Genomic DNA, 27,667 nt, shown 5'->3' on the forward strand with positions numbered 1-27,667 from the left:
CAGATATCAATGCCGAAAATTTGGAATGAAATTCAAAAATGTTGTGTAGGGCCTCCAAAATAAATCAATGGAAGTGAGGCAAAACTAAACCAAACCTAGAGAGGAATTTAAATATTACATGAACAGGTTCATCATTAGTTATCTCAATCAATGCAGTCTAAATTTTATATATTGAAGTATACCATACCTTGATCGATGTTTTATTCTTATTTTGCGGCTTCAAGGAATGCTGAGCAGAGCAACAAAAACAACAACATCAAAAACAACAAATCTCGACTGGAGTACTAACCATCAAAGAGTACAGGCTTTGTTTCGGAAACGACAAATGAATCGAATTAAAACGCAACATCCGAAGTGTGTTTGAGATTTTTTCAAGATTCATTACTCTGAAGTATTTTATTTTACAATATTTTCAGTCTTTTTACACAATGTACACGATAATGATTGGTTTTCGTTTTGTTATTCTGTCTCTCTATGCCTTTCGGTTTTTACTTTTTCTTTTATTATTATTATTATTTTCTCTGTAATGTACAATCACTAAACATCCAAAGACTGCTCGAGCAAACATTTCACTAGTAACCTTGATAAAACCTGCCTCTCGTTATCTTCTCCACCCGATCGATTTCACGGTATTTTTGGCTCCTAACGTACATCACGGCTAATTGTAACCATCTCTATATTTCTTTCCTATGCTCTGAGTATTCATATCTAACCATCTGTCGTCACGTAAATCACTTCCGTTCTACGCAAACACGTGTACGCTCGCACTCACACACACACACTCACTGACGCGCGCACACACACCCACAAAGGACTAGTATTTTTCTTTTTTGTTTAATTTTATACCACGGCTGCTACTTTATACTGATTCATATGCCATTATTTTGCCAATACAGCGCAATAACTAACAAAGTGAAAAGCCTAATTAAAAACTACAACTCAATAATTTACAAATAGAAACGGGTAGGAGGAGAGGGGAAGAAAAAGCTACTGGTTATGTTTTTTTTTGTTCTCTCACGTTTGTATCTAGAGATAAAATTAAACCGTTTAAGTAGAGTGAAAGCGCGAAAAAATAAACAAAAGTAGAACAGCTATTTACAGAAAACACTTGCTGCTGTTGCGATCGTCATCACCGGCGGTATCCTATCAAACGTGCAGAATCTTCGGCAGGACTTCGCTCTCGATCAGCAGCTCCCGGTCCTCGATTTGGTCCTGCTTCCGTCGGACCAGAATGACGACCGTTAGGACGATCAGCACGAAGGCCAGGATCGCCACGAACACACCGAGGATGAGGATTTCCTTGGAGTTTTCCGGCAGATCGACCGAGCTGCTGTACAGCGGCCAAAGATGGGGCCGATGGCGACTGCGCTGATTGTTACCGTCGTCGCCGTCGACGTCGCCATCGTCGGAGAAGGAAGTGGCCTGCACGACGTCGATCTCTTCGATGACCGAATTGATGGACGGTGGCCGCAGGGTAGTCGTGGTTGTGGTGGTGGTGGTGGTCGTGGAGGATGTGCTAGACGTGGTTCCCTGAAGGCTGATGATCTGTGCTTCGCTCGTATCGATCAACAGCGGAGGTGATCGGATGAGCTGATCGGTTTCCTGTGGTGTTGAGAGGAAGGATGCAAGAGAAAGTTGATTAGATTGGATGAAGTTGATTTTGGGGGGTTTGAGAACTGACCTTATTTCGGCACGTAACGTGCACATGGTACTTGGTGTTTGGCCATAACGAGAGCTCAACTTTGGCAGTTTCGGTTAGCAGATTACCGGTGAGGCCTCCACCGGAGATCTCCCAAGAAACGAGACACTGGTGGAAGGTTTGCTCACTGGTGGTTACGGGCTTAACTTCGGGGGTTACAGCTTGGCTCAGCGCCTGGATAATCTTTGACACGGATGAACCAGGGTTGACACCATCCCGGGCAATTCTGGACAGGCGCTCCACATTTTCGCTCGCAGCCAGCGGTGATGGCACAACCGAGTGTGGTTGATGTTCCAGCAGTTCCTCCGGTGTAGTCCACTCGATGTCCGCCGTCACGACAGACTCGTTCCGGACCATTCGGCTCAGGCTCAGCAGCAACCGCTGGGCTAACTCGTTCTCCTTCCGAATCTGGTGGTTACGGTTGCACACGTCCCAGCACTCTAGAAAGAAGGACCGGTTAGAGAACTTCTGACAAAAGGAGGTGGGAGAGGAATAAGATAAGAACGACGAAAAAGAAACCGATTTTCTATGGAATGACCCGTCATAAATAGGGCACTGACAAGTAATGCTCGAAAGAATCTTCCCTTATCTAGCGGTGTTTATTTTTATCCGGCTCCGTCTGTGTGCTTCTTGTTAGAGCTCTATAGTCTCATTTATTTTTATGACATAGAGCCAAGGTAGAACGTTTGGTTCGAAACCCTCCCAAATAATCGTTTGTTTCAACCATTCCTCCTCTCTGCCTTTTGTTTCCCAGATGTTGTATGGCAACGGGAGAAAAAGAAAAAAAAAAGGTAATCACAATCTGCTGCTGAGTTCTCTAGCCTCTAGACCCTGTAGCTTAGACGACCGAACTGGAGACGTTCTTCTAATAAATTATTAAACCCTCCATTTCGTCCCGCCCTCGGCGGCGGCGGCGGCGGCGGCGGCGGCGGCGGCGACGGTGACGGCAGCGTACATCGCCCAAGATTTGTTTATTGGCTACCAAAATTAAAATCCAGTTTGTGCCTGGCCCTCGGCGAGATATGTTTTGGCTCCTGCAGTGACTATAAATTACCACCGATCTTTTCACCGACTTCGCTGTTTTAGGATAACCTATATTTCCCATCCCGAAGTCGGCGACGGAAAGCCGGCAGCGGTAAGAAACCAACAGGTGCACTTTACATTCCTCAACTCTATCGAGCTCGCCACAAGCGATGGAGGAAGGCCGCTAGCTTGCAACGTTTCAGTTAGCGACGCCCGCCGGTGTGTGGGAGATTCGAACCATATTCCACCATTTTTCTTTATTTTTAGGTTAGGTTGAAATTCGGAGAGCGAACAAAAAAGTTACAAATAATCGGTATCTGATTTTCACTTCATCAGAAGCGCCATTCCGGCACCACCTCGGGGGACACAAAATGAGTGCTGTAATTGCCATCGTCTAGACTTCTAAGCAGCAGCAGCACCGGCTGCTGCTGCTGCCCGGAAGCTAAACCAACACATTTAATTGCTTCCCCTTTTTGCAGAATCTACGCTCGGAACGGACACAGGAAAATTGTAGAAACACACCAATTTCCGGTCCCAGTTTAATTTTTTGTCGTCCAATCGACCGGGCGTCGTCTTCTCGGATGGTCTTTAGGCCAAGTCGCAATGTTTACCTCGCAGCCAGAGCTTAAGCAGCCGACGCTTAGTAAAACGGAAAATGGTCACTTATCACTTGCAATAATCGCCCTCCCAACGCAGACACAGAATTTTCATGCTCTGTCCAGTCCAGGGTTGAAGGGGGAATGGGGTAAACGAAGGAACGAACGCCACCGCCACCGGAAACAATCGTGTATCCGTCTGTTTCCTGTTGGTCTCGGTTGACCTTGGGAAGCGCCATGTTGGTTGCGATTAAAAGGATATGCTCCAGCCGGATTTTTTTTCTTCCGGGTTACTCATTCGAATCGAATGGCACTAATGCGTGCCAAATATGCTAGACCTTCTGAGGTTGGAAAGTCGTACGACGCCAAGGAAAAAATGAAGAGACAACGAGAAGACGAATCGGTTTATTTTTTACTGAAATATACGAAAGAGGTATGACTTACCATGGCGCATTCTCGCTGCTGGGTGCACAGGATGTCCTTGATGGAACGCTGGAAAGATAAAAAAAAAGAGAAAGAGAAGTTGTTAGAGTTGTCGTCTACTTGTTTCATTTCGTCTTAGAAGGTGTTAATACAATAGGAAATTGTTTCAAACCTCTAACTTCTACCAAGACTATCTCAAAATTGTCTCAAATTGTTCCAAAGTTGTCTCAGAATTTCACCAAATTGTATCAACTGTCTTGGAACTATCTTGAAATTTCCTCAAAATGTCCTCAATTATACCAGTGTCTTAAAATTTTCTCCCAATTACCTCAAAATTGTATCAAAAAGGCCTTTCAATCCACAAGAAATCGGATAATGCAAAGTAAAATAATTTTATCTAATAGAATCTAGTAATTCAACAATAAAAATAGTATCCATTCTGGCTGTTCCCAGCTTATTCGTATTTTAATCGTGAAACTTTAAAACCAGGCCTTGGAAAAGCATTTTTTTCTGCCCTTTTGAGTTCAACTTGGGATAATTTTTTCTTCAGAAGCATTTATTGTTTAATTCTAAACACAATTTCAGATCTTTTTTTTTCGTCCTTTCCTGGCACCTTTTTGCCATTAAGGGATTAATTCACGAGGGTTTTTTTCAATATTTTGGAATTTCAGAATCATACTTTCTCCAGGCTTATCAAAAACTTGTTTTAACCTTTTTGAGTTGAATTTGAAATAATGTTTGTTGTTGTTTGCTAGCTTCTTTTGAACGCTTTTCCGGCCTTTACAGGCGATTTCTTTTAACCCCCGATAAAGTATTTTTTACTATTTGAAGCTGAAGTTGAATTTTTATTGTCTATCGTTTTTTACCATGTGGGATATTTTTTTGCTCCTCTCAGGGTTCGTTATTCTGAAGGTCACCTCTCTCACTTAGGCATTCTAAACTTATCTTAGGATCTTTTTTTCACACGCAAAATTTGTACTTGTCACTTTGAAAGCGATAATAAAAAGTCTCCCTTTAGTAACAAATTTGTTACTTAAAAACCAATATCATTCAACAGCTCAATTTGAGATTATATGATTATTCTATCCAATTCTTGCCTCTAGTCATTGTTTCGCTATTTCGAGTTTGAACTTGGGTCGATTTTTGAAAGCGTTTTTTCCGCTTTTCTCAGTTTAATTAAGACACTTTTTTGACTACTTTCGACCTTTCAGCGTAATTTGAACCGGTTTCAGAAGCACTTTTCTCAATGAGAATTTTTTTTCTTGTCCTTCTTTAAATTTTAAAAGCGTTTTTTGCTGTTTTGAATTTGTTTTAGGATCTTAATCATAGCTTTTTCTGGCTTGTAAGAACCTTGTGTTCACCATTCTGAGATGAGTGTGGAATAATTTTGTTTGAGCGCTTTTTCGAATTCTAGAAGCGGATTCAGAGTTTTTTTCCTGACGTTTAGGATATTTTTCAATATTTCAAGCTTAATTTGGAGTCATTGCTTATCGTTTAGCCACCATTCTGGGGGAACAATTTGAAATAATTAATTTTTATGCTTCTTAGATTTCCAAAAGTGTTTTTGTCGCTACTCTTAATTCAATTTAGAAATATATATTTGACAATTTTCTGGCTTTAAAAAGCAGTTCCGCCATTTGAAGATAAATTTTTTTTTGTCTTTTTCTGTTTTGTAGGTTTTATCACATAATTAGCTCAATTAGGAATATTTTTGCCATTATTGTTTGCTGAGGCATTTGTTCCTTACTTTAAACTTAATTGGGGATCTTTTTTCGGCATTCCTAGCTAAACTCAAGATCCTTTTGGTTTTTCTACACGCAAAATCTTTACTTGAAGGCAATTATGAAAAATTTGGTAACAAATTTGTAACTGGTAAATCAATAACATTCATTCCTAGTCAAGTAACAACACATACTGGCGTATATTTTGGACATGTTACATGTTGTTTTACATGCTATTCTGAGGTACTTTTTTTGGCTATTTTTGACCTTCCAGCATAATTCGAAGTGTTTGTCCTAATGGGAAGCATTTTTGGCTCTTCTTTGGCCTTCGGAAGTGTTTTTGTCACTACTCCTAATTCAATCTGGAAATATAAATTCGACATTATTCTGGCCAAAAAAACAGTCTCCCGCCATTTTGAACCAAATCAATAGATTTTTGTAGTTTTCTGTGACATTTGCAAGTGTTTTATTATTTTAATTTGAGATATTTTTTGCCATTTCTGTAGAGGCGTTCCTAACTTAAACCTCAATTGGAATTCTTTTTTCGGTATTCTGAGCTCAACTAAGAATCTTTTTTGTTTTTCTACACACACAATTTTTACTTGTTACTTGAAAAGTAGCAACGAAAAATTCTCCCTTTTGTAACAAATTTGTTACTTCAAAAGCAATAACATTTGTTTTCAGTGAAGTAACAGCATGTTACATGTTGACCTACCAACCAGATTCGTACTGATTTCTTCGGTTTTCAAGAGCGCTACTTAAATTTGGGACTTGTTCGAGTATCATATTTTTTTTCTGATTTTTTAAAAATTAGTTTCAACCATTCTGAGTTGCATTTGGGGTAATTTATTATGTAATTTTCTGGCCTTTGAAAGCAATTTTTCCGCAACCCTAATATTATTCTCTTTTGAGCGTTTTCCGGCTTTCAGAAGCGCTGTTTTCCATTCCGAGTTTTTTTATCTAAACTTTAGAAAAAAAAAACTCAGAATGGAATGCAGGGAGTACCAATTTGGGATTATTTTATTTTGCTTTTCTATGGTCTTCTGAAATGGTGTTTCGCTACTCTTAACTCAATTTGGAATGATAAATTTGACATTTTCTGAACTTAAGAAGCGGCCTTCTGGCATTCTGAACTAAATGGATGATTTTTTTTGCTGTTTTCTGTGCAATTTGAAGATGTTTCATCGCTCTTTTGAGCTTTCGCACCTGTTGCTTCAAAAACAATAACAAAAAAATCTCCCTTTTGTAACAAATTTGTTACTCAACATTCATTCCCAGTCAAATGAGTTGCAAAATAGTCCGCCTCCTCGTTATGCAACTTGGGTAACGCTGAATGGACGCAACAATTGTTTGCTTGATGCGAATCCAATCTAATCCCCTAATTCCCTCCGATTCCGTAGTACTGACGGAAGTGTTGCTGAATCGGTCATCTCCAATCAAAAAAGTACCGGATCATCAAATCTTTTATCAATACCATTAAGCTACGGTGAAAATGGGCGTGGCCAGTGATGAAATACGCTCCTTTTGGCAACAACATTTATTACCTAGAGGGCAAAAAGATCTCCACTCAAGTAACAACACATACTGTCACAAACTTATTATTATATATTCGACATTAATTTGGCCTTAGGAAGCAGTTTTCCACCATTCTTTGTTAAAAGGATGATTACATGTCATTTTATATGACTTTCGAAGGTGTTTTATTGCCATTCTGAGCTAATTTTGAGATATTTTTTGCCTTTTAGTGCAGACGCATTCGTTCCTTACTTTGGACCAGGCTTGGTTTCGCTCCTTTGCTCTTTGAATGCTCATTAGGCTATATTTTGTCAAGAAGGCAGATATCGAACAAGTCATATATGAAGCACTTATAGAGACACTCTATCTTTTCAATTTGGCTTAACATTATAATGTTGAAATTGTTATAGTTCCATAGCCAGAGTTGTTTTTTTTTTCGTAGGTACCAAAAAAGCAGCTTTTCCGATTTTACAAGCTTGGCCTGCCTTTTACGCTGTACCTATGGCAATTACAACAATACAGTGTTTGGACAAATTGTAGAGATAGAGTATCTCTACAAGTGCTTCATATATGACTTGTTCAAATTCTGCCTCCTTGATAAAATACAACCCAATGAGCATTCAAAGTGCAAAAGAGCGAAACCAAGCATGCTTTGGATTCAGTTGGGATTCTTTTTTTGCCACCCTTGAAGTCAACTCAGGGGTTTTTCTTTTTTTTTACATGCAAAATTTTACTTGTCACTTCAAGAACAACTTCAAAAAATGCTCCTTTTTGTAACAAATTTGTTAATTTGAAAGCAATAAGCTCTCAACTCAGCAGTCTTGGCATACTCATCGTGTGTTACAAAGAGGTTCATATAATTTGCACAGAACACTGAAGCATGTTGAAAAAAAACGGATGAGTTGATTATTTTTTTCGCGCGCTAAACGCAAATGCACACAGTGTGGAGAAAGCACAATACGCAACATCAGAAAGCTTGTATTGTAAAGAGTAAACGAATTAAGCTCTCGCAGAGAGACTTTTTCAATTGCAACTGATGGAATGTAGATAGCGCACATTTGTTGCTCATTGATAAGGGCACTATGATGAAAATCCTAGCTGGGGAAACTTTTCTGGCTGTTTCCTCAATAACTTGTTCTGTAGCGTTTACGGCAGACTCTGCGCTTTACCCACTGTGTTATGCTCACTGAGTTTTTTTTACTATTACGGTGCAGGTCTATGATAAATTTAGCCCAGACACAGTAAATTTACTCAACAGCACGCAGCTTTGGCTCGCCTACTCATGTGTGTAGTTATATTCCACACTCCCTACGCGCAAAAGCATCGCTCAATAAGGTTGTGCTTTTTTTCTTGCTCATCGCAATGCCTACTGAAAAACTGATGTGATGCAATTTATGTGTTGATAAATGCACAAAGATGAGTAAGTGGACAAGACTGCAACTCAGAAAACGACAGTCAATAACGGAGTCTCTAATCTGACCTTAAGAGACAGTTTTCCGCCATTCCAAGCTAAATGGAAGACTTATAGTTGTTTGCTGAGATTTTTGAAGGAGTTTTGTCGCCATTCTGAGCTTAATTTTGAATATATTTTGCCTTTTTTGTAGAAACATTTTGGCCTAACAAGCTAGTCGTCGTAGGTTCGAGTCTCGATTCGGGAGAGACTGTTAGTGTCAGTAGGATCGTAGCGCTAGCCCCGCAATTGTCCTGTACACTCATAACAGTTGGCTGCGCAGTCTGTGTATAATAAACAGAAGGTCGAGTTACGATACGGAATGTAGCACCAAGGCTTTGCTTTTGTAGAAACATTCGTTCTCCACTCTAAACTCAATCGGACATCTTTTGTTACTAGTCTGACCCACCTCAGGACCTTTTTCTTCGAATGCTGTATTGAAATATGTTCCTTTTTGTAACAAATTTGTCACCAAGGAAGCTGTAAGATCTCCACTCATGTAACAACACATACTGTTAAAAATTGGAATCTGGCCTCATGAAGCAGTTTCCGCCACTCTGAACTAATTGGATGATTCTCTTTCGTTTTCAGTGGCCTTCGAAGCTGTTTTATCGACATTCTAATTTCAGTTCGGGATATTCGTCGACTTTTCTGTAGAGACGTTCGTTTCTCATTCTCTTTTCGTCTTTTTGAGCTCACTTCAGGATTTGTTTTGTTTTTGTGCACATACAATTTTTACATGCTACTTTGAAAACAAAAATGAAAAATTCTCCCTATTTGTAACAAATGTGTTACTTGAAAACCAAAAACGATAACTCCCAGTCAAGTAACGATACATACTTTTATATACTTTGCACATGTGACGAGATCACGACTGTCTTATAATGGTCGTAACAAATACACGCAATTTTTTTCTTTATCATTTCAAAAGCAACATCGAAAAATGCTCCTTTCGTAACAAATTTGTTACTTAGGGAGTAATAAGATCTCCACTCAACTTACAACACATACTTTTTCGCCACTTTTGAGCTTAACTCAGGATTTTTTTAAGTAGAATCTTCTCTCAGGAAGTTCGGGATGTGAAATGAAAATCTAAAACCGAAAAAAGTGAAAAATATGTCCAGTTTTAAATGCTAATAAATCGGTTAGTATTCGATGGATTTCCTTCGTTCTTGCAGCAATAGATTGGAAAATTTTTTAAGATTCTTCCCAAAAGAAGATAATTGTAATTTTATTATTCACACTATTGTACTATTGAAAACAGTCAAGCCTTGTCAAAACCGAAAATTCGACCTCTGATTGGTCGTTGTATGATTGCTTCCCAAGCACGGTCGACAGAATCATATATCTTACAATTTAAAACAAGCTATTTGGCCTGTTTCAGCAGTCGTCCTCCCTTAGCAGCAGCACTAGTAGTGCAGTGGATACCAGCGATGGCAGAAAACGGCCACAACTGTTGCGTAGCAATGAAGAGCGCACTAGTTGCAGCGGATTCCAGCAACGATAGCAGCTGGGCCAGCTGATGCAGGAACAGTGGATACCAATGGCAGCGTATAACGTCCACAACTCTGACATGGCTATGGATAGCGCACTAGTTGCAGCGAATCTCAGCATCGATAGCGGCTGAAGCAGTGAGGCACTTTAGTGGAATGCAGTCTCTGTTCGATAGTGGGCACTAGTAAATGCATTCAATGAAAAGTTGACTCGTTTTGACAACACGTGAGCCGTCTAGTTCTGAGTGTTAAATCAGCTTTTCACTGTTTATTTTATCACAAGAAATACTTTATTCGCACTGTCAGTGATAACGCAAAGATGTGATCGGCATCTTATCCGATACTGAAATGAACAACAAATTGTCCCTTTCAGGATGAAAAAAAAAACTTGATTGAAGAGTTAATAGTTTCTAATGAGTTAATTCACATTTTTAAATTTGTGAGAGTTATAAATTTTGCTTTATCTCCGTGACTCAGAACGTACTGAATTATCTTTTCGTTCAGTTATGAGCACGACATCCGAAAAAATTTCATCTCAAAATTAAAAAATTGTCAAGCCTCAAGTATGACAAGTAACTTACTATATTATTGAAAATGATCAATCCTTGTTGAAGCGCAAAATTCGATTGATCTGATTAGTCAACGTTTATTTACTAGAAAAAAATGACTGCCACGCAAGCAGCCGGGTTATCTTTCTTGTAAAAGTATTCTACTTCAATTTGCGGTCGTGGCTTCGCACACAACCCTCCTGTTATTTTTGTCCGATTCTGGTCTTTAGGAGCGTTATCTTTTTTCTAAGCCTTTCTGGAGTTTAGTTTTGCATGCCTTTCCAAGCTCAATTTCGCTTTGTTATAATATTTTATTATTTGCTTCCAGGAATTTTTTGCTACATTGAGCTTAAATTGGGGCCATTTTATCGACCTTGAGAAACGTTTTTTCGCCATCTTGAGCTTCATTTATTTTCATTTTAAGCTTCTTTTGACCTTTTAGAAGCATTTTTCCCAACTGGGATAATTTTTTCCATTTCCTTCTTCGATTTTTAGGGTAAACCATTTTCGAGTGGTTTTACGCAGTCAATTTGGATGTATTTTCTTTTGTGTGCTTTTTTGACCTCTAGAAATGTTTTTTGTCATTCTCAGATCAATTACGGTGCTTTCTTGACCTTTCTGGCGCTTAGAAAATTGTTTGTTTTGTTGCTACTTGAAGCTCAAACTGAGGGTTTTTCTGTCCATCAGAATCTTCTTTGTCGATAAATGCTGCTTCTTGTAACAAATTTGTTGTCTAGGAAGTAATACGATCTCAACTCAAGTAACGACACGTATTGTCACAAATTTCAATCATATATTTGATAATAATCTGACCTTAAGGAGTAATTTTCATCACTGAATGTTTTTTTTTTCGGTATCTATGGACTATTCAATATTTTATCGCTTTCTGGCTTCTAAGAAATCTTTTTTGTCATTTTTAGTTTGAATTACGAAACTTCCTTGCTCTTTCGTGTGTTTATTTCTCGATCTTTTTCCTAAACCTTTCTATTGTTTTTTTTTTTTCATGTCTTTCTGAGTTAAATTTCGGTTTATAAAAATATTTAATCCTATTCTGGCCTCTAGACAATTATTTTGATATTTCGAGCTTGAATTGAATTGAAAGATCATTTTCCTGTCTTCTAGAGACGTTTTTTCGTCGAATTGTGGATACTTTTGTGGCCTCTTTTGACCTTTTAGAAACATTTTTCTTTTTTTTGTCATTCTCCGGTCTTCAGAGCACACCATTCTGTATTGAATTTAGGATTTTCCCACTGTTTAGGCGTCGTAGAAACAACGCTGAAAATATAGATTACAGACCCCCTCCTTCCCCCTAATTAACCACAGGTAACGTTCGATATGACTCCCTCCTTAAAATTACGTAACGCTGAACAACCCGACCCCCCTCCGAAATTTTCAATTTCGAGCAAACATCACAACTACGAAACTATTTCTTTTACCCCCCCCCCCCCTCTTCACCCTACGTAACGATAAGTAATGCAGATTCAACCCCCTCCCGCTCTTCATGCGTTACGTAATTTGTGTACGACGCCTTTTAAGAGTTTACGCAGTCAATTTGGTTTTCATACCCTTCAAAGATCAATTGAAGGTAACATCGAAAAATGCTTCTTTTTGTAACAAATTTGGTACCTAGGGAGCAATAGAATCTTCATTAATTGGTACTTTTTTGTCATTCCACACCTAGAAACCTTCTTGGCCTTTCTTGAGCTTAATTCGCGTTTCTTTTTTCAATCTTTTCTGGTCTTCAGGAGTTTTTATGCTTTCTGAACTTAATTTCGGATTATTCAAATATTTTATCCTATTTTGGCTTCCACACATTTTCTAAAGCTTAAATTAGGGTCATTTTTCTGATTTTCAAAATCATATTTTCGCTATTATGAGCTCAATTTGGGATACTTTTCCGGCCTTTTCTGAACCTTGGGGCCAATTTGAAATCATCTTATATTAGAATTAGGAATTAGGCTTTAATTCTGGAAAGATAGTCTGCGTTAATTTGACTACTTGCCTTTAGTGTTATTGCTCATTTTTTTCTATCAGTGCGTCGGTTTTTCTTAATTCGGCCGTTACAAATTTTTTTTTCATTTTATGTCTCCCCCCCCTCCAAAAATCTTGAATATTGAAAGGGGAAGAAAAAAAAGCTCGAACCATTTTGTTCATTTTATTGGTTTTCCGACAGCATAAATGCTTAGTTTAGCAACAAACAAGTCCAGTGACAACAAGAGTATCGTCAAAAGGCAAACGAAATAAATAATAATAATAATAAAGTGTTATTCTTCATCATTTATTTGAGTGCAAGTTACAAACGTCATAACTTGCACACAAGCTTTGATCAAAGATATTTCTTTTTTTTTTGTCTCGGTGTTATTTATTTCCTGCCACCCCCTTTGCTAACTTTGATAACCTTGGACATAAAAAGAATTCGAAATTTGTATCAGCCTTAATAACGATATATTAAAACCTAAATTCTTGTTACTATCATTTATCAGTGTGTTGACACCGTAATGACCGTGGCTCTTCATTTTCGAAACAAAATAATGAAACTCATGTATTCGCGCTGTCATTTCGATTCGGACAGTTTCATTTTCACTTAATTCTATTCGGCTATTGTCAACGAATCACTTCTTTCTCTCTTTCCCTCTTTCTTCTTTCGGATCATTTCAAATGAAACTAATGACTATTTCAATCGACGGAGAGAGTGACGGATATAGAGACTCTTCTCTTCCTTCAGCGTCTCAATTGAAATTAGCACCGCATCGCGTCGTTTGATAGTAGTTTTCTAACACCGCAAGCCGTAGTTAGAACGGCAACGGCATCCAATAAATACGTTATGCAAGTTCCGATCAATATTTCCTCCATATATATGCGTGAAGTTCTGTATGGAAGCCTTCTGTCTCCGTCAGCGCTCATTGTCATTTTCAATTTCAATTGAGAATCGTCATGTGCGAGTGATGGTGATAATCGCCGCTTTCAATTGAAAAGCGTTTGTATCAATTTTAAGCCCTTCAGTAGTCAGAATCACAGCAAGAGCTTTCGACTGGGCGTCATGTGACTCACAAAGTGCTCGAAAACGATACAAAAGCAAAAAGACGGGTCAAAGCGTCACTATAACCTGATAATTGTCAATTGAAAATGACTATGTTAAGTTCTGGTAATGATCATCCATCGATAATTCATGAAATAAAACATGCATTTACAATTATTCAAAAGTTGGGAGTCAGTTTGTGACATAATTATCCTTCTACACAAAAGTATGATTAAGAAACGTTTTTTTGTCATTCTCAGCTCAATTTTGGAACTTTTTTGGCTTTTTCAGGAGCTTAAAAAGTTTTGCTACTATTTCAAGTTTAAATTGAGGTTTTTTTTTCTGTCTATCAGAATCAGAAACGTTTGTTTACTCTTTTCTGGTATTCTGAAACGTTCTGCAACCATGAGGAACTTAATTTGGAATAACGTTTTTACCATTTGCTTGCTTTCAGAGGCGTTTTTTCGTCATTCTGACTGAGCTCAACTTGTGATATTTTTTTCGGTCTCTTCTGACTTTTAGGAACATTCTGAATTTAATCTATTCTTTGTCCTGCTCGTTTTTCGCCATTCTGAGCTCGATTCGCCATCTTTTCTATCCCTTTCCGGCCATCAGGAGTTTTTTATTCGTGCCATTCTGACGTCAATTCCGGATTATTATAATATTTCCTATTCTTGCCTCTAGTTTTAGCTAGGGGCACCAAAATTTATAGGAATGGTTGAATAGCTATATTCTTTAACCCTCTAGTGGCCAAATTAATTTTTAGATGGACTTGGGTAAAATAACTATAAATCTTAATAAATATTTTTTAAGTATGTATTGAAGCTTTTCAAAGGTTTGACTAATGGTGGCAATTTTTTCATTTTGTCCATTCCATTCGGTACTATATTTTTTGGTTGGAAAAAATATGATGCAATAGAAGTTAAAAAATTATGTAGCTTGCGACATGGCTACTTTTGCTTTGATTGCATGCTAGCTATCAAAAAAGATTCCAATCAGTAATGCTTACAATTGGATTGTATTATATCAAAAGAAAAATGCGCCTGTGAGGTTAGGTTCAGCTTGTTGTTTATCCCGATTTTCATTGTTCTTTTTTCTGCGCTGATCTGCTGTCTCAGTATTTTTACTTGAAAAAAGTTCAGAATAAATGATCCAAAAGCATCGACTCAGCAATGTGAATGTCGGATTATTATGACTGTTACAACAGCAATGAAAAGTGACACATAAGGCGACATTTTCTTATCCTAATGTTTCTTGATGAAAAAATTCGTTGGAACCATAAATTTACTTGAAGGTTTTATTCTCTTATTTACTCACACTTTCCACATTCAGACAGAGCACAAAAAATTTTGTGGGAAAATTTCCTTCTTTTATATCGATACTCCAATACACGATATTGGTACATTTGACAACTGTTCTACTTGTAATTATGTAATTATATACAAGGCAAATGGTTAACACATTTCTTTCCAGCTTCCGCTGAAGAGGTAAAACATTCGCTAGCGCGAATTCATGTTCCTTCGAAACAAAGTTATTGTTCGAGAACCGTCAGTGTCTAACAAACCATTCTCCCAAATGAATACCACTAGCTTCCGGGGAACGCCTGAGGCATCACCACCACCACCTTTTACTCAACAGTTCCCTTCTTTTCACACCACAACCAGTCAAGAATAAGCGCTCCGTTCGCTTCGCTTCGGCCTTAGCGTAATCAGCATCTCCGACATCGGTAAGGCAATGAACTGCAACCCTGTGCAGCTCCACTCATGGATTCCGACCACGTCCGCACCCCATTTTTGCCGTTCAATTTTGATGATGAAATAGAATATTGCTATGATTGACAGCAAGCGGCAGTGCGCGCCGAAACGAAATTGGACCTTCCAGCGTGAGCAAGTTGAGGAGTGAGGGAATGGGGAATCGTTTTAATAATCTGCTTATATTTATTCCCGTACCAAACAAGAAAGTGCTCGACTACGCTAAAACTAACACCCGGAGCCCGAAACAGTCGGAAAGTGCTCGGCAATTCCGAGCACGTTTCCCATGTATTTCCACTATTGCCCGGATACTGCTGCGCACCGGGTTAATCCGTTCCGTTTACCTGCCACCACCACGAGGTGCCCGTGTGCGGAAATGGAGAAATGCTCCACGTGCTCGTGAGCTTGGTACACAGCGGCAAATGCTGTGTACGGATGCCGATTGATGGCTGATGGAACACGCTTCACCCACACGCCACACGATCTGAGGCGAGTGGAGACGGAGGTTGGAGAGAAAAATTCTTTTTGCTTCGACTTGGGCGTAATTTTTTTTTTTTCGGACTACCAAGAAGAAATGTGTTCGCGGAATATGAATTAGGCCTTGGCTTGGAAGAATGATGGAAGGGGAGTGAAGGGGTTTGCTCTTTACGAATCAATCAAATTCAGCGTCGAAGTTGCGCTTTAATTCGTTTCGGATGCTGACAGCTTTCCGATACGAGATTCGTCCTTTCGTCCCCGTTCGTTTGTGCATGGCGAACGTGATGTGAATGCAGGAGATGCGCTCCGTCGCACCCCTCCTCGGTGTGTAATTTGCTTTGTGTTTTCGGGGAGTTTCAGGAATTTGGCAGTAAGCAAATTAATCGATTGCTTCGGGGTTTACAGCAGAAGGATAGTTAAACCTTTGAATGCTACCGCACTTTTCCCTTTGTCTAACAACAATGACGGCTCAAGCTCTGTTGTTGATCTGCTTTCAAGTATCACCGGTTGGGCTAATCCACTAACCAGTCACCCTGTTGCTGTCACAATCAGTCTCTGTGCCTCTCTGGTTTTCATCGGAACCGGTTGCGCACACTGGACGACTGACGGATCGCTTTGAAGTTGGCAGCATTCACAAAGCGCACCCAGCCCAGACAAACACTTTTGATCTGTGGAAAATTAATTTACCTTCGTTTCTCATGCCCTAATACAACAAAGAGCAGAGCAGGAATCGGAAAGACACCGAAATCCATTTGGCACTGCTTATTATGGGCATACGAATATGAATACCAATAACGCGCCGCAGCAGTTCAGCAATCGTCAGCGGTGGACTAATTTCACGGTAAATGACAAGCAAGCAAGCAAGCAAAGGAAATTCAACGAAGATTCAATTAGTTTCACCTTTCCGTTGAAGGAAGAATCGTTTGAAAGTGCATTTTGTCAACCTCGTTTGGGTCCACCGGGTGCACCAGAATCCACAGCTGTCAGTGTCGATTTGCGATTGGGCAGAGCTGCCAGATTTGAGAAGTCTGTTAGTTGCTTTAAGTCCTAACTCTAGCAAAATTATTTTTTCAGATGACACTTTCAACTCGAATTCAGTTTATATTTATGGTTGCAACTCTGTGTAACTTCTTCTAAAGCGATAATTGAAGGTTGAACTCCGTTTTCTTCAGTACGTGATAAAAATATTGGAAATCTAAGACGAAATTCTAACGTAACATTTGGCTCCAAATCTGCGCATGTAAAAGAAAATTTTGTATCCTAATGTAGCGAGTCTGCATGACGCAGATTAGTCTCTATATCTGGCATCCTCGACGTGACGATAGCAGCTGAGCCGAGGCGACCACACTCGGAATAAATCATATTTATTAAAGCCCGGTCAGACGAAGCGTGACTCACACGGTGGCAGGCGTTACTCTCCGCTGGCTGACTGGTTGCGGCATCCTCATTTTTGCAATATCATCAGTCTGGTGGCAACTCCCCCATCCGGGACCGCCGCCGGAGGCATCTGGCACTGGCCGTGGTGGATCAGTGCACTGCTCTCGCTAAGGGTAATTTATCTCAATGTTTTGCATCCTGATTAGTGCAATGATCCATCTGATTGAACGAAATGGCCCTAACCGAGCGCGTTGGGAAAATGCCGACTGCCACCGACAAGAGAGACGAGGTTGGCCATTGTTTCAAGTGACAACGCAGCAACAATCCCAATCATGGATGTTTGTGCTCGTTTTCTTCGAAAAATAGTAAGCCACAATCCGGACACATCACGTACCGATAACCATCTGGCAGCTAACATATCGGAAAACATTTGCTCCTCTCGCTTCGCCTCGATGATGGCAGAGTGTCACGCGTGCATATGTCTGCACTCGCCACCCAGCACGTGCTTCCTGAAAACCGATCAATATCCAATCCTGATACGACCACCGCATGAAGCCATTTGCATCTGCCCGGTCCGCCCCGTAGGGTGAGTAATCGTATGTGGTGATAGTCACCAATTTCTCATGTTTCACACGACTCTCGAAGCAAATTTCTTGGCAACAACCAGCCAATACCAACGTCAACGTCAGTTTCAATTATTCACCTGTGTAACAACCCCCACACGCCTCCAGCTTACCTCCACCAAAATCGTGAGAAACTTTCTCCTGCGAACTGGTTCGCAGTGAGGACTGCTTCTAGTGCCAGACTCTGTGACAGTTGATCCCGAGCAGGCAAAACCCACAGAGCAGGAAGAGATATGTACGCTTTCAATTACTCCAATTAATTAGTGGTAACAGCATACGAATTAGTTCGATTCGATCGGTACAAACGGGCCAAACGGATACCGCCAACCCGCAAACCCATTTTTCGCCAGAGTCTCTGATACTTTCAATTGTGGTTTCGGTTGGATCCGGTGTGGGACAGATCGGTTTAGGAACAAGCGAACCCAGGCTGGCTGGCTGGCTGACAAATGGTACGGCGATTGGTTTTTCAGCGCAAATGAGTGACACACACTGGGAATCTTGAAAAAAGCTGTGGTGCCAACGAATTACACAGAGTTGGTCAGTTCAGTTCGGTGGTGAGGAGAAAAATCGAAAAGTTTACGTCAAGTGAAGATGAACGCAATTGTGGATGAACTGCAGTTTAAATTGTCTATAATAAGTTCTTTAGATCGACTGGTAATTTCTGATGAAAAAAGAAGTATTGTAACGACTTTGGGACAAGCCACTGAATTTTGTATACATTTCACAATATATCTAGTCTGTCTAGCCCCTAAGAAATAACCGACTATCGACCAGCTTTTGAAGCTTAAAATATGCCATAAAATAATAATAATACGTAAATACGTATTATAATAATTTTATGGCATATATTAAGCGTAATAATGATAAATAAATAATACGTAAACTACCCCTCGAGAATTTGGCTTACATCAACTTAAAGTTTTCTAGTGATTTTTGAGTATCAAATTTACCTTTCAGCAAAGCAAATGTTTTGACAATTCCGAAATAAGCCGGACTGCCAAAAGGTGATTTGATTAACATATTACGAACGGATATAATAAATATGAAGCCATACAATCGTGCTTGTATTAGCCCATTAGAAATATTCAAAGGGAGAGATGGGCGGAGTGAATGTTGTGAGCCAAATAACCTGTCAAAATATGAACTTAACGAACAAGAAAGGTAACACCACATTGATGGGTATTTCTATTAGGTACAATGAATAACGTGCTCTAATGCTCTAAATTCACATTACGTTACTGGTTAACAAAATAATGATAAACATAAAATTCAACACCTTCCCAGTTTTCGCGATGTGCTTCGTTATTCCTTCGGACTTTTATTGTCACCACCGATTACACGAATCGATTGAAAAAGTTAGTCAACAGTGCACTTTGAAAAGAGATCTAATACTTTTGACATATGAAACCCAGTTGTTAAATTTATTGTTGTTTTCACCGCATATCTCTCACTTGCGCAGGCGGTATTTCTAAAGAGGCGGGGAAGGGACGTGATGTACCGAACTAGAGCGGTGTAATATCGCCAAGTGCTGGATCTAAATTGTTAGCAATCATTCTATCGTTTGTCTATAATTCCTGATCTCTATTGTTTCTCCCGTATTTCACCTATTTCCATAGTGGTGTTTCGGTCAGCAAAATTATATATACCGCAAGACCAGCATGGGTTTTTTCCCCGGGAAGCAGTTTATTTCTGTATGTCTAGAGTCAATAAAACAGGGAGCTCAGATCGACACAGCCGATCTACTCTGAACTAAAGTCGGCATTCGACAAACCGGCTAGGTGTGGCAAACAATGTCGCTAAATGGATCATATTTGACCAATCGACAACTGATCATCAAACTCGGAACTTTCGAATCTGAGCCGTTCAGCAACTAACTACTCCGGTGTCCCTCAAGGCAGCAACCTGAGACCATTACAATTCTCATTTTTCTTCAACAAAAATCGTCATCCTGTTCCTCAAAATTTGCTAGCTGGTGAGATACTGTTTACGCTCACTGAACTGTAAGTTTTTAAGGTACACACTACGATTGTCACAAAAACACTAGCGATCTAACGTAAGCCGCTGCCGCTTTCTGGGTTTGGATATGCTTCAAAAGAGCTTTATTAACCGTGCAGAAGTAAATTATAGTTGCTGAAACTTGTGTCGTTGCTTTTGCTGACCATTAATTTTGGTAAGTCGATAACTTTATCAAAAAACTAATCATTTTTCATATTCGGCTATCAGTTTTAATAGATTTGAGTTTAAGATTGTTAGTTTAGCAGAGTATGCCATATATGTTGTGCTCTTTTTCTTCAGGTTCTAGAATGGGACAAATTTACTAAATTATTTTTGTATAGAATCCAATTGATTCCTTAAACTGTCCAAAGTAGTCCGCACCTGGAATCAATAGACAACTTTTCAATAGCTACATGAAAGTTATTTTTATTTCTCAAAGAATTCAACTGAAATAATTTATGACTGTTGCATACCCGTCCACATTGAACGTAAGTAAAAATCATTGAGTCCGTTTATTATGATAGGAGTTATAGTTACATAGAGTAGAAAAACTTGAATAAAGTTTCAAAAGAAGCCCCGCACGGCGGTACTTAAGTGCTCATATGGACAATTATGTTAGATGAATGTAAATAATCAATAATAATAATAATTTCTAGCGCACATTACACGGTATGTGTCAGATTGAAAATGAAGTAAACAATGTGCCATCAAAATTCATGCATTGATTGCGATTTTTTCACTTGAATAATTGATAAGTTGGTAAACAAACCTTCCTGAACTGTCAAAAAAGTAAGGTTATCTTTTTTTGTGCTATTTTCATTGCACGATGACGTCGCGATTTCGACAGCTCAAAAGGTAACTGTTCGTTCTGAGGTTTAACGGGTGTTCAATAAAAAATTATTTCAATACCTTTCTGTAATTAAATGAGAGAGCGCAGTTTTTATTTCTTTCCGATAGAATTGCTTTCTGGCTTCCTAGATACGAGTCGCTCGTTTCTTTTTGCACGGGTGCTGTCAGTTCGATCAAAGATGGCGTCGAAACAACAAGCACTCCGCAAGCGCGTTGTACGGTTCTTCGAATGCATGAAAGTCAACAAAAAAAGTTTACAGTCGACAACTTTCGGGACAAAAATATGCCCGTGAGCATTGGCATTCCGAAACATCGAGCGGAAACCAGTAGTGGCGAAAATTAACGTCTTCCCATTGCACCAAGAAGACGTTGTAAGTGTGCCTCGAGGAAACAGATACCGTATGTAGCCTAGAAACTTACCCCAGTACCGTCCGATCTAGATGTTTCTCGGCTCCTTACAGTACACTAGTGCGTACAAGAATAATTGGCCGGCCACGGACACCAAGCAGCTGACCACGAGGATCCGAAATTACATCCGGAAGATGAATGTCAGTTCCGTCCAGCACTCTTGTGAGAACATCTCCACCAAGTTGCATCGTACAGCTGACCACGCCCCCTTTGCCGACATTCATTGACATTTTTTAAGAACAATCGTTGTGTTATTTATAACATATACTGAATTGCTTAAAAAAAAAGTTTTTACTATATCTCTAGGGGAACAAAATCCCCTTTCGGCTGTTTAATATAAAATAAGAATTTTGTGATTTTTTTTTTCGTGTATGGACTTCCTCACTGCGACCAGAATCGTTGATCTATTGTGAGATATGCCCGGGTGTCTGCTGTATCCCGCACTTCTATTAATAGCAATATCACTAGCACTTCTCAAAAGCAGTGGCATGCTTATTATTATTTTTTATCATCCTTTTACACGCTTACTGTTGTCCTATAACGAGCCTCGTTCCTCCTGCCAAATATCACCAATTATAATTCCCTGGAGAAGTTTCGTCGTGCGTTCTTCTGGCCAGTTTTATTGATAAGAGGGACCTATTTTTGTTCAGAGGAAGTCACTCAAACGTATTGTAGATTTCAACCTTCGCCTTCGATGGCGACCGTCGAAAATTGATTCAACGAGTTACAACATGGTCAAACGTCAGTTTTTGATGAACCACGCCCAGGGGCCCCGGTACCACGGAAGATAACGTGACAAAAATCTTCGACTTCGTATTGGCAAGCCGCCGATTGAAGAGCCGCGTGATAACTGAGACAGTAGGCATTCCTAAATACCACGTGGGTCATATCCTGCATCACATTTTGAGCATAAGAAACCTGTCGGCGCAATGGGTTCCGCGTTTGCGTAAATCTGCTGAAGTTTATGCGACGTTTTGTCACCATCGATGAAGGATGGATCCACGGGTTCACACCAGAGACCAAGTAGCATATCAAACAGTGGACTTCACCCGGAGAACTTGTTTCGAAGAAGGCGAAGACTGTTGCAGCAACCGGAAAAGTGATGGCCGTTTCCTATGATTCACACGGTGTGATCTACATACATTGACTACCTGGAAAAGGGCAAATCGATTACGGGGCTCTACTGTGCCGACAGGAAGAATTATTTCATTTCGTGCACCGAATTAATAACGACCTCACATTTGACTTTAGCGACATATTTTATTTGGCAAAGGTTCTATGCATTTTATTGCGCTTCTGTCAAAATGAACGATTCAGTGATTAATCCCGTTATAAGAGATATGATGTATTTATGTTCTTGAGACAATGAGATAGACAGCCAGTGTCTCCGAACAAGTTGTAGCAGATGCTTTTTTTTGTAACTTTGTGTTTTATATTTAAAAAGATATGAATAATTTTGTATGGGACGTTTACTCAAATCATTATCCTCATCATAACTTTTTTCCAACATTTTCTACATATTTTATATCTTCTATAAAGTTATCAGCCATGCAATACACATTTTAGCTGAACATTTTTCCTCGATATAGTTCAAAATGAAAAAGTTTTTTGTCCATTATCGGTTTTTCAACGCCTAATTGAACTTTAAATAACTCATTCGTAAGCAAAAGTACGTAGATAACTTATTATTTTTCGGGAAGAAAATCTGTTCTACTTCGAAAGAAATGCATAATCATTTGTTTACTAGAGTCTTTTCAATTGTTCCAATAAAGAAAATTATTTCGTATAAACATCGTTCTTTTTTAGATAACTTTGTTATATTTGAAGGCAGTGTTTTACAATTTTCAGCACAAATATGGGCCCATGAAAATTGCACTTTTTTGTAGGAGGATTGAAAAATGTAAAAAATCAATTCAAAAAGTTATAATGAAAAATATGAAATTTTAGTCATAGTTTTACACATGACGTCATAAGTGAACAGCAATAGGTTTATTATTTTTATCCTCCGTTGGCTTCTCCATTGTTTGTTTCAAATATTCTTGGCAGAGTTTATAAATTTTCTGGAACTCTTATGTGCGGCTCTTACAATGAAAATTGGTCGAGTAGGGTTTTATTTCCAAACTTGAAAAAGTTACTCACTGTACAGAAATTTGAATTGAATGAGGAAGTTTTCACCGCCAGGTAGACTTACTTTCAAATCTCTAGAGATAGTATTTATTAAATGGGTATAAATTGTAAGTAAGTGGATCAAATGTATCGAAAAGCTGAAACATCACTGGATCAACTGTATCGAGCAAAACGAGACTATGTAGAGAAAAAAATCGCCACTCAGTACTTATCGGACCACCCTCGTACCCAAGAAATGGTTTATCGGCACTATCATTCATAAAATAGAAGACACTCTAGTAACTCTCACGCTTACGCACAAACCTTTTTCCATGCAAGAATTAGCACGTGAAGTGCAATTCACAATAAAATGAGTTGCGCAATTATCTAACGAAAGTCACGGCGGTCAGCCCAATTTTAGACATTTCACTACAAGTAGAACAACTGTCAGTGTCAGCAGCAATCTAATTCAAGTTTTGATTTTGATGAAACTTAACTGATAATAAGCTTTCAACAAGATAATCTTGTATTAATACCAGATTATTTTCTGAGACTCAACTACGGAAAGAAAAAGAGAGAACACAAGAAAATGCTGACGATACATGATGATTGAAACTCAGACTTTTGCTCTGAATGATGAAATCGAACTCAAGTTCACAGGTAAATTGATGGTTAGAACAATTTTAACCTCATCAAATCATTTTCAGCGACTGTGTTGATAAATACCGTCAAGATGAAACTCCGTGCTTGAATTTAGCCCGAGTGTAGAATAATTTTTATTAAAAAAGCATTAAAATTACGTGTGTTAAACTTTAATCTATTATTTGCTCCTCTGACGCATGCATAGAGTAGCGATTTGAGCACTATTTGTTAGGTGGAAGCTGAAATTTTTACGATCAAAATCGTCAAGTAAAAAAAAACCTAACCTCAAAATTGTATGGAAAAAAGCCACCGTCCAGTTTCACCCTAATAACCCTAAATCTAGTCACGGTCGTTTAAACTGACTCATAGACAGGATAATATTATCTCGAAAGAGCAGAAAAAGTTGTTTTTGTCATAGTCTAGGGGCAAGACACTACTGTTATAGTGGTAAATATCGTATATTATTAAAAAAATACTTTTCATGAAAATAAAATTGTCCAGCCACTAGATAATAACTTTCGTCACAAGAGTGATCTTATTGCTTTTGATTCGTGAAAACATAAACATATTTTTTGTGAATACTACAAAATTTATGAAATTCATTATGCCTCTGCTTTACAAGTTACATAGTTCGTATGCCATTATTGAATGATCAAGTAGCTAATCTATTGATGTATAGTTTTCTTGAAAAAGGTTTTCATTTTTGTTTTCATTAATACTACAGAAAAACTCAGGAAACAAATGTTATTGAATAGTTTGTCCTGAAGTGAACCGTTATTAGTGAAATTCTTCTCTTTTTTTCTTTTTTTTTCCTCAATACAAAATCTGATACGGTAATATAAACATAAGTTTCTACAATTTCATTCGTAAATAAAGTGCTGATTGGAAACTCATTTTCCAAGTTTTCTTATCACTTTTCTTCTATTAATAAGTCCTTTGTTACACATATTTAGCAAATTGAAGACCATTTGTCAGTAGCCGATTACTTTTAAGTAGATCCGTCAATTATGTCAAAAATCATTTCCACAAAGGCTTTTTAGTCGCTGTATGGTCACATCTGTAGTGAAACATCATTGTTCTTACTTTTGTTTTACTTTTTTCCCAACAAGTAGTGCCGTAAACGTTATGATCAATTGTTGATCAACCGTAAAATGGACGTCTTTTCTCAACCTCCCACAATTACATTTTTCACCAGAATTGTTTCATACACGCTCTTCTCTAAAACTATCAAAATCCACAAATTTGAATTTATTTTGTTGCAGAATAACAAAGTGAAGTTCAAGTCTTTACCAACGAAATTCTTAGCTGCAAGCTCTTAAAATTTCACCGCAACCATGGGTTATTATTGTTGAAAAACAATCAACAATTTTTATGCAAGAGTCACTCCACAATACTCTACGAAAAACTTTGATGCCGAAAAACATGAACGACGCCCAACTTTTCTTCCAGCATTTTTTCGTTCGTAAAAGAAAAACAATTGGCAAGCTCTCGCCAAACCGACAGACGCCTTAAGGATTGGGACACAACCACGGTCGGCTTCAAGGATTAACACAATACCCTAAGTACAAACGGAACGAAGCTGTCCCCAGCCCTGTCTCGCAACAAAAGACCATCGTCGTCTTATCAGTTGATCTTTGCAGCCCAGTCCTGTTTTCATTCCTCATATCCTCGGGACAAAAGCTGATCATCTTCCAATTTTTTTCCTTCCTTCGGTAAACAATTGTACCCGGCTCCCGAAAGACATAAGCAACATCATCAAAAACGAGAGGAAAAAAAACTAAAACTGCGGCAACGCGTTTCATGCACTTAAAAAAATATGTTTATCTGTTGCGCCCCTTGTCTACGCGCACTTCCACCGTCAGCATCAACAATGGCTCCGAAAATCGGGTTTCACGGATTACCATCACAGACACCGAAATCCGTAAGAGAAAAAAAATAGCAAAATCATGTTTTCCATCTCATCCTTCTATTCTTTCTCCCACCACCTCCACTTTTCTACACTCTGGTAGCACTTCAATTTCCAATTTCTTCCACCAACTTCAGGCTCTTTTTGGGCAGATCTGCCAAAGAAGCAAGAACTGAAAACCTTCACAACACGCACTTTGGAATAAATCATCTGTCAAGCAGATTGCGTTTCACTTCACCGTGGTCCCTCCGCCGCGCACGCAACTTCCCGGGCCCTAGCCACATGACTCTCTCTCTCTATCTCTAGCCGGGCCGTGAAGATGCATTCTTCGCCGGATCAGGTTCTATCTACCTGCCTGCCTGGCGGGCCATGTTTCATATTTCCCATTTTTCATCGCCTAAAATCGTTTTATCTGCCCCCATTTTTGTTCAGCTTTACTTTTTCCCTTCTCTAGCTCACGCTAGTTCAGTTACTTGTATTTTGGAACAGTTCCACTTGGAACAGGTCCAAGTTCTTCCGTTCGTCCCTGCACAAGGAAAGGTCAAACCTCCAAGTGGAAGTACTTCGAATCGAATGGAACGGCTGGGCTTAACTGCCAAGCTCGCTAAGGATGCCCCAGCTTTTTGTCATAGTGCACGTGTTTGTCGGCAACCAGTAACAGACTGGCGAAAAAAAACAGCAACTACCAGCCAGCGGATAGACGGGATCAGCACCCTCCACCGTTGAACCGTGCCGAACAAATATTGTTTAATGAGATTATAATTACCTTTTCAAGGCAACCTTCACGGCAGAGTTTTGTCGTTGCACGAGTTTTGCCATTATTAGCGCTGGCCGCCGTTCCGTTGGCACCAGCGACTGCCGGTGCAGATCTCAGCATTTTCCTGATGGCATCGGCGGACGCTGCCTCCACCACCGTTGACTGGGATCCGCCTCGGAAAATGGCGTGGAATCGATGGGGCGGACTGGAAACATCTGGAGCGGGCGAAATTTTATCAGCACTTGATGCCTCGGCCGCATTCAGATTACTCTCGTCCGCCTTCAGCTGCACCAATCGATGGGCTTCACTAGCCACAGAAGTGCTCAGCAGCAGCACTAGTAAGAGGCCCGGCACGGACTCGAGTGCCCACGGGCAGTAACTACTCTTGGAGGACATGATGACTTTTGTAGGTTTTCGCTTATTTTGCGTTTGAGATTTTTTTTTATTTGCTAGGAACTTTCTGCCAATATCACTGACGCCTTTCTTTATAGATATATTTCTTACGTACACTACATACACTTAGATCATGCTATCTGATGTAAGCTAAAAGCTTTTCAATTCAATATTTTTGGTTTGGAACAACTTCACTTTATCATATTTTCTCGACACTCTCCTGCGTTTCGCTTGGGCACGACTTCTTCTCATCACACACGGAGCACACGCACCCGATTGTCGCCGTTGTCGACGTCTTCGCCGTCACGCTTGGAACAGTACTCCTCCTCTTTATTATAATTCAACAACTTCAACTCATAATTTGCTGCACTTCTTATGTTCCAACATACACGCCACACGGGTACACGGGCTCGAGAATAATGTGTGTGTACACTTTCAGTTATGCTTCTGCCGTCGCACTTTTTTCAGCGAATTCAGCGCGCTCAAAACTAGCAGTACCGTCCCCGAAGACCGTTCGAATAGAACTAAACTGCCCCTGGTGCGACCAGCTACCAAGTATGCATTTCGAAGATCCTCTTCATAGCCGCTGCCTACTCCCGGTGCGCTCTCTGTCTCTTACACTACACACCATCCTCTCGCCGTCATCGTCCCTTCACATTGACAGCATGCACACACACTTGCACACCTATCAACTTATTTCCTTTTCGAATGCTTCCATTCGGTCGGACCAGTCACTTTATGTTGTTCCATTCTTCAATTCTTCATGCACCCCATGAAACGTTTAGCTTTTCATCAAACCTGCTCTCGAGCGAGCTTGGTGTGTAGAAAAGATAAAATAGAGTGAGAGCGAGAGAGAGAGAATGAGAAAATCCGCTCAATAGATAATGGAATAAGCC

The 27,667-nt window shown here is 39.4% G+C and overlaps 1 protein-coding gene across 1 annotated transcript; it reads right to left on the minus strand.

The window, feature by feature from the left end:
* Positions 1 to 359: 359 nt before the first annotated feature.
* Positions 360 to 27,310, minus strand: LOC129733835 (uncharacterized). The gene is made up of 4 exons (XM_055695363.1): positions 26,388 to 27,310; positions 3,763 to 3,810; positions 1,682 to 2,137; positions 360 to 1,602 (listed from the first exon to the last, which is right to left on the minus strand). Exons 1-4 carry the CDS (start codon positions 26,772 to 26,774, stop codon positions 1,147 to 1,149), a joined length of 1,347 nt encoding a protein of 448 aa, XP_055551338.1. The 5' UTR covers positions 26,775 to 27,310; the 3' UTR covers positions 360 to 1,146.
* Between the last annotated feature and the right edge of the window lie 357 nt (positions 27,311 to 27,667).

The sequence above is a fragment of the Wyeomyia smithii genome, chromosome 1, assembly GCF_029784165.1.
Source record: "Wyeomyia smithii strain HCP4-BCI-WySm-NY-G18 chromosome 1, ASM2978416v1, whole genome shotgun sequence".
Taxonomy (NCBI): Eukaryota; Metazoa; Arthropoda; class Insecta; order Diptera; family Culicidae; genus Wyeomyia; species Wyeomyia smithii.